This window comes from Cariama cristata, unplaced genomic scaffold, assembly GCF_000690535.1.
Source record: "Cariama cristata isolate BGI_N322 unplaced genomic scaffold, ASM69053v1 scaffold14883, whole genome shotgun sequence".
Lineage (NCBI taxonomy): Eukaryota > Metazoa > Chordata > Aves > Cariamiformes > Cariamidae > Cariama > Cariama cristata.
Genome location: NW_009609182.1, coordinates 7,224 through 21,909, shown reverse-complemented (window position 1 = coordinate 21,909; position 14,686 = coordinate 7,224). Strand labels below are relative to the sequence as shown.

At 41.7% G+C, this 14,686-nt stretch overlaps 1 protein-coding gene across 1 annotated transcript in view; it reads left to right on the top strand.

The window, feature by feature from the left end:
* CDH17 (cadherin 17, LI cadherin (liver-intestine)) overlaps positions 1–12,544 on the top strand; it is a 24,683-nt gene extending 12,139 nt beyond the window's left edge. The window contains exons 10-17 of the mRNA XM_009697461.1: positions 1,046–1,122; positions 2,560–2,751; positions 3,981–4,225; positions 5,975–6,105; positions 7,273–7,509; positions 9,474–9,590; positions 9,697–9,813; positions 12,435–12,544. Coding sequence (XP_009695763.1) covers positions 1,046–1,122; positions 2,560–2,751; positions 3,981–4,225; positions 5,975–6,105; positions 7,273–7,509; positions 9,474–9,590; positions 9,697–9,813; positions 12,435–12,544 — 1,226 coding nt within the window. The remainder of the gene's footprint in view (positions 1–1,045; positions 1,123–2,559; positions 2,752–3,980; positions 4,226–5,974; positions 6,106–7,272; positions 7,510–9,473; positions 9,591–9,696; positions 9,814–12,434) is intronic.
* Positions 12,545–14,686: the final 2,142 nt, after the last annotated feature.

Below are 14,686 nucleotides of genomic sequence, written 5' to 3'. Positions count from 1 at the left end.
CTGGGAAGCTTATTAACAAGTATGCCAGTAAGGGATTTCCTTCTACACAGGAAAAAAAATAAAGAGATCATGGCTGTGGTTTTCCCCCAAAATCTTTTGAGGGGACTCCCTGAAAAAAAAATCAAGAAATTAAAAGCTGCTCAGAGAGTCCAGATAAAGTATTTTAAAAGACTAAGAGCTGAAATTAATCTTCAGAAAGAATCTTGTCCATTATGTAAGTTCCCAGGAGTCCTTTGTGGTTCACTGAAAGGAAAGGAAATATAACTCCACACTGAAGCTTAAAGTTTTATTCTGCAGTCCTTATAGTCAGGCAAAACTTGTGGATGGAGGAACTGGTGTGTAAAGAAAGCAGTGTGACATGCCAGTAAATGAAACAGCATCACTTAGGCAGATGATAGTAAAATCTTGCAGGGGGAGAAGCTGGAGATTTGTTTTGGATGCTTATTTGAATTCCATCCAAACAGTTTCATTTAGAATATTCCTTAACTTTCAGCTCATGAAGCACATCCATACAAAACTAAAATCCAGCTATATATGAATAGCACACGACCAGAGTACGCTTTTAAAATCAGAAACCCCCATTGCTATGGGTGCGCTTGCTTAGGTAGTGCTTAGATTTATATAGATCTGAAGTTTAAGTCTGGCTGTAACAAAAATGAGGGTGCTGCCTGATGGCCCACCAAGAGGACAAGGTAGCATAACAACCTGGGGCTTACCTTTTGACATGCAAAAGTGATATTGAGAAAGCTAACATAATTCATAGCTATCATCATCCTGGTAAAGGGATGAAAAAAAATGAGGGGAAATTGAATGAAACAGGATAGGACAATGCTGAAGAAACTGGGAAGGTGAACAGTACAGCAGAGTGAGTGAGGTTTCCACTGGCTACGAGATACTGCAGATCAAGTGCTTCTTACAACAGCAGGGCTTTGCTTGGATCAGGCGATTTGGTAGCGCTCATTTTTGCTCACAGTGAATTCTTTTGGAGGAAAGTTATTTTCAGCAGAAAGGTTGCCATGATGTTCTTTGTTCTCTTTCCATGCAGTATTCCAAACAATCTGTGATGTGCAAATACATGTCATCGACATCAACGATCAGATTCCCATCTTTGAAAAATCAGATGTGAGTATTCTTAACACTGTTTTTGGTGTCCCAATAACTTCTGACAGATGTTTGAGCATACATTCAATGTCTACAGAATGTGAATGGAAAAACAACTATTTACAGAACAAGTAACAGAGCAATCCACTAGTGAAAATAAAGACAAGATATTGCTGCAAAGCCTGCATACAAGGTCTATCTAGACAGTAGACAGTGGGACTGACTCATAGTCAACTTTGAAATTTGCTCAGTGGCAAACTATGTGTACAGAAAGAAATTATTCTACCAAAGCAGTTTATTCCAGAAATGTAAGTTCTGGAGGGAAAAGAGGAAGAAGAGGCTTTAAAATTGATTAAAATAGCTAAATGGGAAAAAGCTAACATCTCCCAAGTTCCCTTTCAAACACAGTATTAATGAATCCAGAAAAGCCAGAAGGTGAATGGAAAACAAAATCTGTATTTTCTTTAACCAGAAACAGTGGTGCAGTGATCCATGCCCAGATGCATACCTGCTGGCCCTTCTTTCAGAAAGTTGTGTCAGGCTCTTGCCTCTTCCTCCGCTGGAGGTGCTGGCATCTGGCAGAGAGACCTGCAGACCTTCCATGACTTCTGCCTGCTGGTGCCAGCCTCCCTGCAGACACTGCAGTGCCTGGGGTGTATAAGTACACTTATAGGTAATGTAAGTGGTAGGCTCAGGAGAGCTGTCTGGCCCATCAGGAGTAGGTGCCCTCTTGGGGAAGCCGTGTTGGTTTTGGGGCTCTGCTGACTGCATTGCCCAGCTCCCTGTTGATGATAACAGGAGCTTAGACATATGCAGACTAGGTGCCTACATAGCAGGCTGTTGACTTTCTCACCTCAAGGTCTCAGTCCAGGACTTGGTCTCAAGATGAGACTGCTGGGTCAGGGCACACATCAAACAGAGTAAATGGAGCTGGGCTGCTGATGTGGCAGTGGCTCATGGTGCAGGGAACAATTAAACATTTAACAGTGAGTGCTTAGGGTGCTCACGGGGTACACAGGAGCCGTACAGTCCCTGCTGCTGTGAGCATTGCATGAATGTGGAGTGGTTTCAACAGAGGAGGTGAAGGTTTGGGACTGTTGCTATACTAGTAGCTTACCCGCTGACAAAGATTCCATCAGCTTTGATAAATCTATGGCTAAGAAGAGGGATATAGTAACTTTGCAGAGGCTCTAGTGCCCATCTTGCAGCTCTGGGTTCCCTTGGGCAGTGAGGTAGCTCACCTGTACTGCTGCAAGGCCCTTCACTAATGCTTTTGTACATCTCTCTAACCTGGTTGCATCTCTGCTGTGAAGTGCACCCACTGCTTCCCTCCCTCACATGGCTGCTGTGGGTTAAAATACATCCATGCTTGTGGGTCACAAGCTTGCTGTAGTGCTCAAGTTTCTGTCTGCAGATGGTGCTCGGTGTGCCATGTTTCAACAATCTTTCTCTCCTCAGTACCACAGTGTGACTGTTGCAGAAAGTCTCCCTGTAGGAACAGTGATATTAGAAATTCAAGCTACTGATGGAGATGAGCCTGACACAGGGAGCTCTTACATCATTTACCAAGTGAAGGAAGGAGATCCATACAACACGTTCATCATACAGACAGATTCTGAAACAAACCGAGGGTTCGTCAAGATTAACAAGGTGAATAGATGGATTTATTCTTCTCCTTTCTATTTCTATTTCTATTTCTATTTCTATTTCTGTCATAAACAGTAACTGCCCTAGTGATGATTTGCAGAGGAGGGGGTTGGCTGGTGGTGGGGTGAGGACATCCTAAGCATGGTGCAGACTGCAGAAGGCCCCACTCCTGGGCTCAGGCACTGTGCAGACCTATCCTCCTGCCTTTGCTGTCCCCTACCCACCCACTGCCACCAGCAGCTCCCACCACTCGCTCTGCTGCTGGCCCCTTCTCCGGCAGAGCAGGCTCTGGCCGATGAAGTATATCTTTATACACCATAAAGAAAAAAAATGGCATTATTTGATTGATTCTGCAGCAGTGTTTCTGGAAAAGAGAAAGCCAGCTAAATACCTCCATGGGCTGTGGTTGTGGTGGTGGGCTGTCATGGGGCAGATCCTCCTCCCTGCTGGTGCTCTGGGCCATTGGTGGCTTTTGCAATGGGAGCTGCAAGTGAGACCAGCACATCTCAATGTAAGGATGGAGAGGTGGACTGCTCCTGCTGAGGCTGACATTAACTGTGGCAAAGTCAAGGTCAGCGTGTGCTGCGGTGGGTGGTACATCCCATAGGCTGAATGCTGGAGACAGGAATATAAGGAACACTTTCTGCTGCATCCATTCAATAGCAAAAGTGCTATCCCTTTGAAATTAGCCTTCTCAAAGGCACTTGAACTATGAGTCCAGAAAATCTGTCACTCATTTTCCAAGGAGTGATGTGTTATTTGCATCCAGTTGACCTGCTGCCCGCCAGGCCAAGGTCAGGCAGATGCAGCGTTTGGTGGACCTTCTTCAGGCTCAACCTCAGTGTCATTTTTTCCCAAGGAGGCAATTGTGAGAATCTCTGCGGTGTAACAACCCTCGCAGGACTTTTGTCAGCTGGAGGTCAGCCGAGGCCTTCTTGTACAGAGCTATAAATACTATTGCTATAAACAGGATATAGTTATTAAACTTAGTCAGGCAGGTGGCAACATTATTAGGAAATGCAGTTGCTGAGGAGGCCTCCAAATGGGCATATGGTTTCATTTACTTGACTGTTCCCAGTGCCATTTTCCTCCTGACAGCTCTCCCTTATTTCATCTGTACCTGGGATGCAATCTCCTCCTCAAGAAGAGGGGGACTTTGTGGTTTCCCATGGGAGCTCCCCACAGCAGCAGGGCCATTGCTTAAAGCATTTTATTTTTTTTAATTTATCCAGGCTCTTGATTTTGAAGCAGTTCCAGTGTACAACCTGGTGATCAACGCCACAAACCCTGAACCGTTGGTGCCAGGAGTGCAGTACAACTCAAGCTCCCTCACCCTGTTTAAAGTTTTTGTAACAAATGTGGATGAGCCACCTGTTTTCAACAAGACAGTTTACAAAGAAGAAGTGTCTGAAGACATTCCTGTCAATACCCTGGTCATGACGGTGGAGGCCTATGATCCTGAGGGGGATACTGTACGGTAAAAAAGAGTGACTATGATTTATTTATTGAATTTAGGATTTAGAAAATTGTTCTAAAAGAGATACAAGGAAAACACACCCAATATTTGGGATGCAGGAAAAGACTTTTTTACAGAAGTCTTATGTCTAAGTAGAAGGTGGAGATGTAATGGGGTGGTGAGCGGTGACCCATCTGCAGCAGACTGCTGAGCAGTGCTTATCTAACCAGCTTTCTCTCTGTGCTGGTGGGGCCCTTGAACCAGCACATTAAAAGGGAAGAAGGCCAGTATATGTCTCCAGGAAAAAGGCAGAGCTAGTCTGAGAATAACAGAGTTCCCATATCCATAAGGACTTCAACAAATGAATGAAGCATGTACTGCGTACCGCTAGGAACCACTAGGACAGTAGCTGCTTTTCATGTCGCACAAGAAACCACACAGGGCTTTTTCTCCACCAAAACACACAACCTGTAGTGAAGCTCAAGTCTATAATTGACAATTAATTAATTTTATTTTCCAACTGCCAAAGACGATATGCCTGCTTCCTCTGCGAATGCAAAGTTCTGTGCAAGACAACTCCTATGCTTATGAGTGGGATGCAAAACCTCAAACTGGCTCATTTGGTGGCCCAATGCCATGCTGTATGAGCAAGTCACCTTGAGTCTCTGCCAGCTCACGGATCTATGTACAGTGCTGTGTTGCATGGTGTAAATGTACCTTACATAGTAGGGGCAGATAGAAGCATTATTTGTGGCTCTTGCTGCACGATTCCCAGCCGGGATGCTAAACAGATCAACCCCAAACAAACAATCCTTGAAATTTAACTAAAATTCAGCAAAACACCAAGTATTTAATGGAGTTGCCAAATTTGACTGTTAGACCTCCGATGGACTTTTATTCCCAGAGGTTTCTCATCTGGCTTTCTACTTTTTCCCCTAACTTTTGGGAACTTAGCATGTTTGGCCTTCTGTCAAACTGGTTTGAAAGTGAGCCATATAAGTCCAGAAGCTCTGGGGGATAATGACAGAGACAGATGACAGGTATTCATATATACATAAACCACATTTCTGCTAAAAAATAGGTTAAAGGACATAAATAAAAAGTATAAAAAGTAAAAGATGTACAAGCATGTCAGCATGCTGTTTTTAATGCACGGAGTACTGGAAGAACAAAAGCATTGAATGAAAAGGTCAGGTCACATCTACTCAAGCAAATGCCTGTGCTTTAACTGGGTCATATGTTCATGGTTAAATTTGTATAAGTAAGTTAGTACCCAAAGACCTTGGGTTTTTTTAAACAATAATATAAAGGCAATTATGTTGTGACGTTTAAAGCACTCTCTGTTCCAAAGCCGCCCCGATAGCAATTACAGGCTGCTCCAGACTAGCAGCAGATAACCACTGTAGTCCACCTTGGGGTCCTGGCCCCTTGCTGAGCCAAAAAAGGGTGCCTGGCTGCACTGATCCCTCTGCGCTCCAGCCTTTGGCTTGTGCCCCCATCAAATCAAAGACATGGAAGATGTGATGGGGAGAGAGGGACATGGGGTTGGGACAGAGCGCACTTTTGTACCAAAAGCTCAGGAACACCCCAAGTTTCCCAGTTAGGAAGAAGGTGGAGTTGTAGTATGGGGATTTTTCCAAGAACATTCTCTTCAAGTACAATTGTACTCAAGTTGCTTGCCTAAAATCAATAAAGAAGTATTTGCCTTGTCAGCAATTTTTCCTGATTTGGAATAGTATATGTGGTTTTTTTTCCTATTTCTTTCCAAAGATACTCCTTAGAAGGTGATGTAAGGAAATGGCTGAGGATTGATTCAGCCACTGGGCAGATATACACTGCTTCTACTTTGGATCGAGAACAACAAGAAATATACACAGTCGAGGTTGTTGCGTCAGAGCTAAGTAAGTGATGAAACAACTACATATACACACAGAGGAATCCCCTGCCCTTACTGTTTTATGAGGAATTAGCATATTTCCCATGACTAAACCCATGAAAAGTACAGGAAAATGTAATGTATCCTTAGAAGTATATATTTCTTAAGAATTCAACTTTCTTGAAAGAAATCTTTATGTTGCAGATAATGAGGATTAAAATAGCTTTCATGAAGCTAGCTATCATATGCCATTATATTTGCTTGAGCCACATGGCATATAGAGAAGGTTAGAATTTCTTCAGTGCTTTCAGCGTCAACATTTTCTGCCACTTTTCTCCTCTATAGCTATAAAGATTTTAGTATTTCTTGTACGTATGTTTAGGCTTCCTGAAAACATGCCTGGAGACTAACTTGCAACCTTGTACAGGACTTCATTTTATTATGAATAAAACCAATTCACTAGTTAGTCTGAAGTATGTTAGGGTTCCTAGTTCCAGCCATTAGAATCTTTCAAATAGTCCATCTGGGGAGATTTCATTATGTGATTTACATTTCATATGGGTTAAAAACTCTGGACTATATCTGATTGAATGAGGTATAAATCTAGATTTCCCTTATTAAACACAAAAAACCAATAATGCTGGACACTGTTTTGGGGCTATGGGTAAAGATGCAGTTCCTGTATGTCAGGAAAAAGGAGTGCTTCCTCGAGCACCGAGATGGAGTGGGGCTGCTCCTCCAGGAACAGGTTGGAGAAATGACAGGGCTCTGAAGGCTCTTCTTGGGCCCCTTGTCTTGGCCCCAAGGCACAATATTGACTTGCATTTCCTATATATAGAAGACAGATGGGAAACTTAGGGATTTTCATGCCTAAAAGAGTGCTCCAAAGAGCACTGATCACCTTGGATGTGACTGCTTACCAGATACGATGGGAATGTCTGCCTCCTTTCACTTGCTAGTGTTCTGTAGTTAGCAAGAGTTGGGGGTAAATAAACTAGACTTTTTAAAAAGTGGTGGCAGCTACCACGAGTCCCTCAGGAACCTCCTGAGACCTTGCCTCTGCAACCTGCAGACTGAATACCACCTCCCACTGCCTGCCGGATGGTGTACCTATACAGTAGCTACAAATGCAACCACCCAGCGTATAAGTCCAAGATATGCATGTAACTTTGCATTCTGTCAAAATCTACAGACAATGCAGCTCAGAAATCCAAAACAACCTTGATACTACACTTACGTGATGTGAATGACAACCCTCCATTGTTAGATATGGATAATCTGCCTTTCTTCTGCCACCCGCTCAGTGGAGGAGAGAGAGCTTTAATTCAAGCTACTGATGCTGATGAACAGCGGTATTATTCAACATTTACTTTTTCTCTCGTGGATGATATGAATACAAGAAACAATTGGGAAATCTCAAAAGTCAATGGTAAGTTGATAAAGCTATTCTTATAATGATATAGGACTCTCCAAGTACTCTGGGAAATACAAAGAAATATTGAATTGCTTTTAATTCCTGCTACACTATCCAGTACCCCATGTAGGAAAAAAAATAGGTTGTTGAGAAATTACATGCATTTTGGCATGTATTTATTTGAAAACCTAAGTCATTAATTATATTTTTCAAGAGATGACATCTAATATGTTGCAAGCTAAAATTTCACTAGTACTTAGGAGAGAAGAAACATGTAAGAATAAAAGGTACTGTGTGCTTAATGAATACAAATCACTTCTGCTAAAGAAATAGAGCAGTTTGCAAACTGTCTATTTCTGACATTTCATGTGTAAAGGGAAGTCGTGCCTCACCAAATGGAGTTCCTTCAAGTGGGTGATTAAGTACATGGGTAAGTGCTTGGCCAATAGAGCCTATCTGAATTCCTAAAAGACGTTTGATGAAATGTCCTACTAGAGAAAGTTGGGTTGTCATGATGTGGAAGGGACCAAATTTGAAAGGATAAATAATAATTTAAAATTCAGGAGTTGGAGTGAATGCTCAGCTCTTGCAGTGAAGGGAGTTCGTGTGTAGTTTTCCAAAGGGTTTTTTGCTAGGACCCGTGTAGTTCAATAAATAGAGGTGTGCAATGAGAAGGCAAAGTTTACTTATTTCACAAAGTTATTTGAGTAGGAACCAAGTATGAAGAATTGCAGAACATCCTTGCAAGATTGAGTTGGTTGAACAATAAAATGACAGATTCAAATGAACCCTGGACTCCCAAATTCACATTTGAAATCATAGGTGCTGAGCTGGCCATTATGAGTCAGGAGTGAAACCTCTAAGCAGTTCCATGAAAATCTGAGAGCAAATTATCAGTAGTGTTCAGAAAAGCAGATCAAATACTGGGAATTACTAGGCAAGGACCAGAGAAGATATCACAGAACAACATAATGCCCCTAAATAAATCCATGATTTGTTCAAATCTTGAAGTCTAGTCTCTCCATCTTCAAAAAGATGCAGTAGAACTGGAAACAGGTTCAGATAGAGTGACAGGATAATCAGAGTTATGGAGTAGCCTGATAAAAGAAAGTGTATGGAAGCAGCAAAGTAAGCTACTACTTTTTAGCTTGGAAGAGAGTAGGGAAAAAATAAAACACAGGTCTATAAAATCATGAATGCTATGGTCAGGGTGGCCAGAGGTTCATCGTTTTCCCCCTCTTCCAATACACAAACCTGGGAGCCTCAAGTGAAACTTACAGGAGTTATTTCCAGTGCACATAGAAGGAGGAGGTAGTTGACTGTGGAACTTGTTGCCACATGGTGTTGTGTATGTAGAAAGTTTCTACAAGTTCAAAGCAAGAAATTACATCTCGCTCAAGAAGTCCCTGAGCTGAAAATAGTTGAAGGCTGGGAGAGCATTAGAAGAAAATAAAATAAAAATACATGCTTGCTTTTTTTATTGTGATCTCCGCTTATTCTAGAGACAAGATGCTGACATCGATAGACCTTTGGTCTGATCTCAATGGCCATTATAGTCTTACTTTTCCAAGTTTTAAAGAGTTTTAGATGTGAGAGTGTAAGTAAGTGCGCTAGAAGGATGGTCTGTCCTAGGAAGTTATCTAGGGAACAATTGGTTATGTCTTCTATGAGTATGGGGGGTTAGTCTTGGTTCTGATGTGATGCTATCAGTGTAGAACTACCCAAGATCAGATTTGGCCTACTGTAGAAATTAGGAAGGAAATTATCTGACCATATTATGCCGAAGGCCAGACAAGGCATTCAGACGGTCCCTTTTGACTTAATGTCTGCAAACCAGTGAGATCTGGGAAGACACGGGCGGAAACAGGAACTACCATTATGTGCAAAGCAGCCTTAAAAAAGAGCGTTTGCAGCTGGTATGAATGTTGAGCGAAATTTGTTTCTTGTGCTCACATGAATGTCCCATTTCCTACTTACAGCCACTCATGCTTACCTCTCTCCGAAACATACTAACTTTGAAGAGAAGGTGTATAATGTTCCAATAACAATTAATGACAATGGAAAACCACCTTTGGAAAGAAAATTGAATCTTCAAGGTATGCTATGCACAGAACTATTCATTTCAAGACAACAGTTACATTTATGAATAATCAAACTGGACTACTAAGCTTCTCATTAACCTTATGGCATTTCTTTTTGCAGTAAACATCTGCAAGTGTTCAAGCGAAAAGTCGTGTTTTATTGAAGTACAGCGTGAGCACTCCTGGCCAAGCGCTGGCCAGGCAATTGGGATTCTCGTTGGGGTCCTGCTTGTCATTGGTAGGTCACTTTTTCTTGGTTGATATGAAGCCAGGTCTCTCAGATATGATGGAGCTGCTGCATTAAGGGCTTGGAGTCTTGTCCTGGGCTTCCAGATTATAGTGAAAATAGTGAATCATCCAGGGATGTCATGCTTACAATGTCTGTACCTGTAGCTTACAATTATGATTTTATTCATCTCTTTCAGCTCCATAGATTTCCATTTTTCATAAGAATTGCTTTCAGCTGCGGGAAACTGGCATTTACATGAACAAAGTACAGTTATATTGTTAAGTGGTAGTGAACAGTATTATGTTCTTACAGGCATGAGTTGATGCAACTTCAACAAGTAGCTTAAAACTTTTTCCAAAACAAGACAATATCTTTTTTGGCATTAGAATAGATTAGAATAGAATGGAATGGAATGGAATGGAATGGAATAGAATAGAATAGAATAGAATAGAATAGAATAGAATAGAATAGAATAGAATAGAATAGAATAGAATAGAATGATCGTCTAGTCCAACTGCCTGACCACTTCAGGGCTGACCAAAAGTTAAAGCAAGTTGCTAAGAGCATTGTCCAAATGCCTCTTAAACACTGACCGGCTTGGGGCATTGACCTTTCTGCAAGGCTGCTCGCCAGCCACTCCTCTCACAATTTACACTTGTGTCTGGTGTTACTCCATCCCAGGTACAGAATCCGGCTTTGGACTTGTTAAATTTCACCCTGTTAATCACTGCCCAATGTTCCAATCTATCTAGATCCCTTCACAAGGCCTCTTGTCCCTCAAGAGAGTCAACAGCACCTCCCAGTTTGGTATCATCAGCAAACCTGCTAATGGTGCATTCAACTTCTGCACCCAGATCATTGTCAAATATGTTGAACAGAGCTGACTCTAGAATTGAACCCTGAGGAACACGGCTGGTGACCGATTGCCAGCCAGATGTAGCCCCATTCACTATGACCCTTTGAGCCCTGCCCTTCAGCCAGTTCTTCACCCATGCACCATGAACCTGCTCATCCCCAGCTAGACAACCTGTCCAGAAGGATGCTGTGAGGGACAGTATCAAAACCTTACTAAAACCCGGAAAAACTACATCCACCACCTTCCCTTTGTCCACTAGATGGGTGACTTTATCACAGAAGGATATCAAATTACTTAAACAGGACTTTTCCTCTGTGAACCCATGTTGATGGTGCTTGATGATTGCATTAATCTTTAAATGCCTTTCAGTAGTACCCAGTATGATCTTCTCCAAAATTTTTCCAGGAACTGAGGTTAGACTAACAGGTCTATAGTTCCCTGGGTCTTCCCTCACACTGTTTTTGTAGACTGGAGTAACACCGGCTAGCTTCCAGTCCATAGGGACTTCCCCAGACTCCCAAGGCCTTTGGTAGATGATCAAAAGGGGTCCTGCCATAACATCCTCTAGCTTCTTCAGTATTCTCTTTAGCAATGTAAGTGCAAAAGTAGTGAGGATGACTGTTGATGAGATCCAGTCCCCTAGGAAGCGAAGAGCAAGAAGAATTCAGTGCTCAGTCCTGTGTGGTTTTTGAATGTGATGGTCACAAGAGCTGCACTGGGAAACTGTGACTCAGCTGCAGAGAGGGAGGGAATGTGAAAGACCCGTGGAGAAAATCAAAGGAATTAAATACATTACAGACCTCATATTCAAAAGAGTCAGATTAAATTAGAGGACAAAAGGGAAAAACCCAAGAACTTACGGGTTTTTTTGGTTCTTTGAAAAAATTCAATGAACTTAAAATGGAAGAAGCCATACTTAGATCATGCAATTGACAGAGAAACCGCTCAAACTGCATCTTTTATCACCTCTGTTCAAGTTTCTCACATCACTTATTTCTGCACAATGCCTCAGTCTGATCCCTCACTTAGTATAGTGCCACATTGAAGTGAAAATCATGTTGGATAATTGACTAAACATGTTTTTATTACGAGAGAGCTGGTCAGCTTCAGAGAGCACAGTAAAAGTTGCTACTGTGTTATGACTTTTGAAAAACACAGTGTATGTAATGTGGCTTACAAAGGATTTTAAAGAGAATTCCTGAAATGAATATGGAGGTTTTTCAATAGCAAGTTTTTTACACTGTAAAGGCAAAATCAGATGATAGCCTCTCAGGTGGATTTAACAGGGATCAGAGATGGGCAAGGAAAAAACAATGAGAAGTATCTAAAGATTTTATGAAACCTGGGAAGATCACAAACACTGAGTTTTCCCTTGAAGCTCAGAAGATATGGCCATAAAAACAGCTGTCTCTCGGCAGCCTGTCTGATACCGGAATGAATTCCTGCATGAGCTAAGAACTCTCTCAGACCTCAGCACCTTTCATTCCAAGAGGAAGTATCCTCTGTAGTCTTACTTTCTTTAAAAGAAACACAGAGCATAGACACTGGAAAACAAAATACAACAAAACAAAGAATACACCCCAAACCCTCAGCCAATCCATTCTGTTCGGAGAAACTCTTTCATTAAGACAAACTCTCTCTCTCCTGGAAGCTATTTCTCCCGCTGAGAAGAGGGTGGGAGAATAAATATCATGTGGCAGATACCAGGCATGTCCTTGATTAACTTTTTAAATTTTTTTTTGCCCTTTATTGATGAGCACTCTCTGTTTTTCAGGTTTCATTATAGGGGGTGTGTTCTTTCACATGAAATACAAACAGAAAAATGAAAAGAAGAGCCATAAGAAAGATGTAAAGGATAAGTCTGAACTCAATAGACTGGCTTAATGACTGTTTCATCGAGAGACAAAAATGCCCTTTGCATTGGGAAGGAGCGAGCTTTGTAGCTCCCAAAGCCCAGAAGTGTACTATCACAAACTGAGGATACAAACACGCAAAAACAGGTGCCCAGGGTTTTATCCTCACTTTTGTAGGTAATATTGTTTGGTCATGAAACAAAAAATGTATGTACACTTCAGCAGCAGCCATTAATAAGAATATCTGCTTTGACTGAATTGTTAACTCATGACAATACCAAATGCTGAGCTCCTGCAAGGATCGATAGATGGGACCAGCCTTCTTTGTTTGGCAGCTGAAGTAAATAGGGACTTTCCAGAGGACTACATTTTATCTAACTGCACGTCTTTGGCTCTTTCTATCTCAATAAGTCACCAAATGGCAGAACAGGGAATAAAGTCCTGTGCTACATTTGAAGATGTCCCATGAAGTTGCAGGAATCTCTCTGACTCTCAGCAAAATTGCTTCCAAACTTACTGCAATCTCTAATCTGCCCTGGGTCATGCCTGCTTACATTATGCTGCTGAATTTGAGCTAGCAATATTGACTAGTAATGTGACATTTCAGTTTTTCATTTTTGACATCAACGGAGTATAACCAGTCTGTGAAGCACCATGGCCTTTCATTACAGTTTCTAAGTTAAAAAATACATGCTGAGTCATGTGGCATGGGGTAATGTGCTGTTTTATCAAACTGCTGCAAGTACTGTTCTTGTCCACTACACTTTAGATAAGAATAAAAATGTTCTTTAAAAGTTTTAGTGTCTGTTTATTTTATTTAAAAAAAAAAAAAAAAAGAGTGCATGAGAGCAAACCATTGCTGCTTGGTTATCTGTTGTATTTAACTCTCATTTTTGCATAATACAGATTAAAAATGGCTCTCAGGCCAGAGTGATACATGTCCAGCTGATTCAAGATGCAATGATTGCTGGAGGCACTTGTATCTTGGTTTCAGTAAAATGTACTTGAGCCCAGGATGACACTCAGAGAAGAAAAGCTTTTCTCCTGACAGCATGTCTATAGAAGGGCATTTTTGGTGACAGTTTGAGGGAGGCTTTTCTTTTAAGCTATAAATAAAAGCTGACAAATATTGTGTTAAACTGAAAAGACAATATACTTTTGAAAACACTGGAGAAAAGGTCATATGGAAAAGAGTATGTTTGTTTACGCAGGATTTTTTTAATAGCTTTTGCATGCAGCACAGAACTAGAAAGAAAAGAGCACTTTTTTGGTAGCATTGCATTATAAGTTTTCCTAGAATGCTGCCAGCAAAAACTTTACTTTTGGGCTTCAGTGACACAACCCAATTGTTGTACCTCTTACCCTAGCTTCCTCAGCCGTTGGAGATCTGTTATTTGCTGTGGGGCTCACTGCTAGAATGTATTTATTTTATGATGGGAATGCAATCCATTATATTTGGAAAGTATGACATTCAGTTACGTCAGTGTGTCCAGGGACTGAGATTAGTATATTGTTTCATAAATAAAGGAGCCAAAGTTCAGGAGTCGTACTTGTGTATACCAATACGGCTTTATCTGAAGTTGGGGGAAATGTGCAAAAGTTTTACTTTGCTTTATCTCCCTGACTTGTCTTTCTTTTTGCTTGTTTTACCCAAATGCATCTCCTATTTTCAACAATTTCTTTTCTGGAGAAGGGTCAAAAAATTTCTTATTTACCTATACTCATGGCTGCTTTGATAGCCATGAATGATGAGCCACTGGTTTTGATATCTCTTTCCTCCACCAACAGAGGCATTGCTGCAATTGCTTGTGTCTCATGGGGTAATTCACTGTGCCCTCTGCCCAGCCGCCCTGAGATCGGTGGATAGCAGAGCTTCCAGGACAAACAAAAAAGTCCCCCTTCCCTGGGGTCTTGACTACATCTTCAGTCTTGAAGACTTTCAGTCTCGGTGTATTGGGGGTCAACCCTCCTGGAGGTATTACTCTACCAACTGTGGTTCATGAGTGGTAGGAGAGGTCTGAATGAAACCCCCTCGGGGTGCTCCCTCTCCAGTAGCTTTGCTGGGCGAGCATCTCTAGGGGCTGAGCACAATTTCCCTTGCTGCTCCAATGACCCCCTGAAAGACCACGCTCCTGCCTGCAGCAGAGCATAGCCAGAGCCCACACCCTGACCA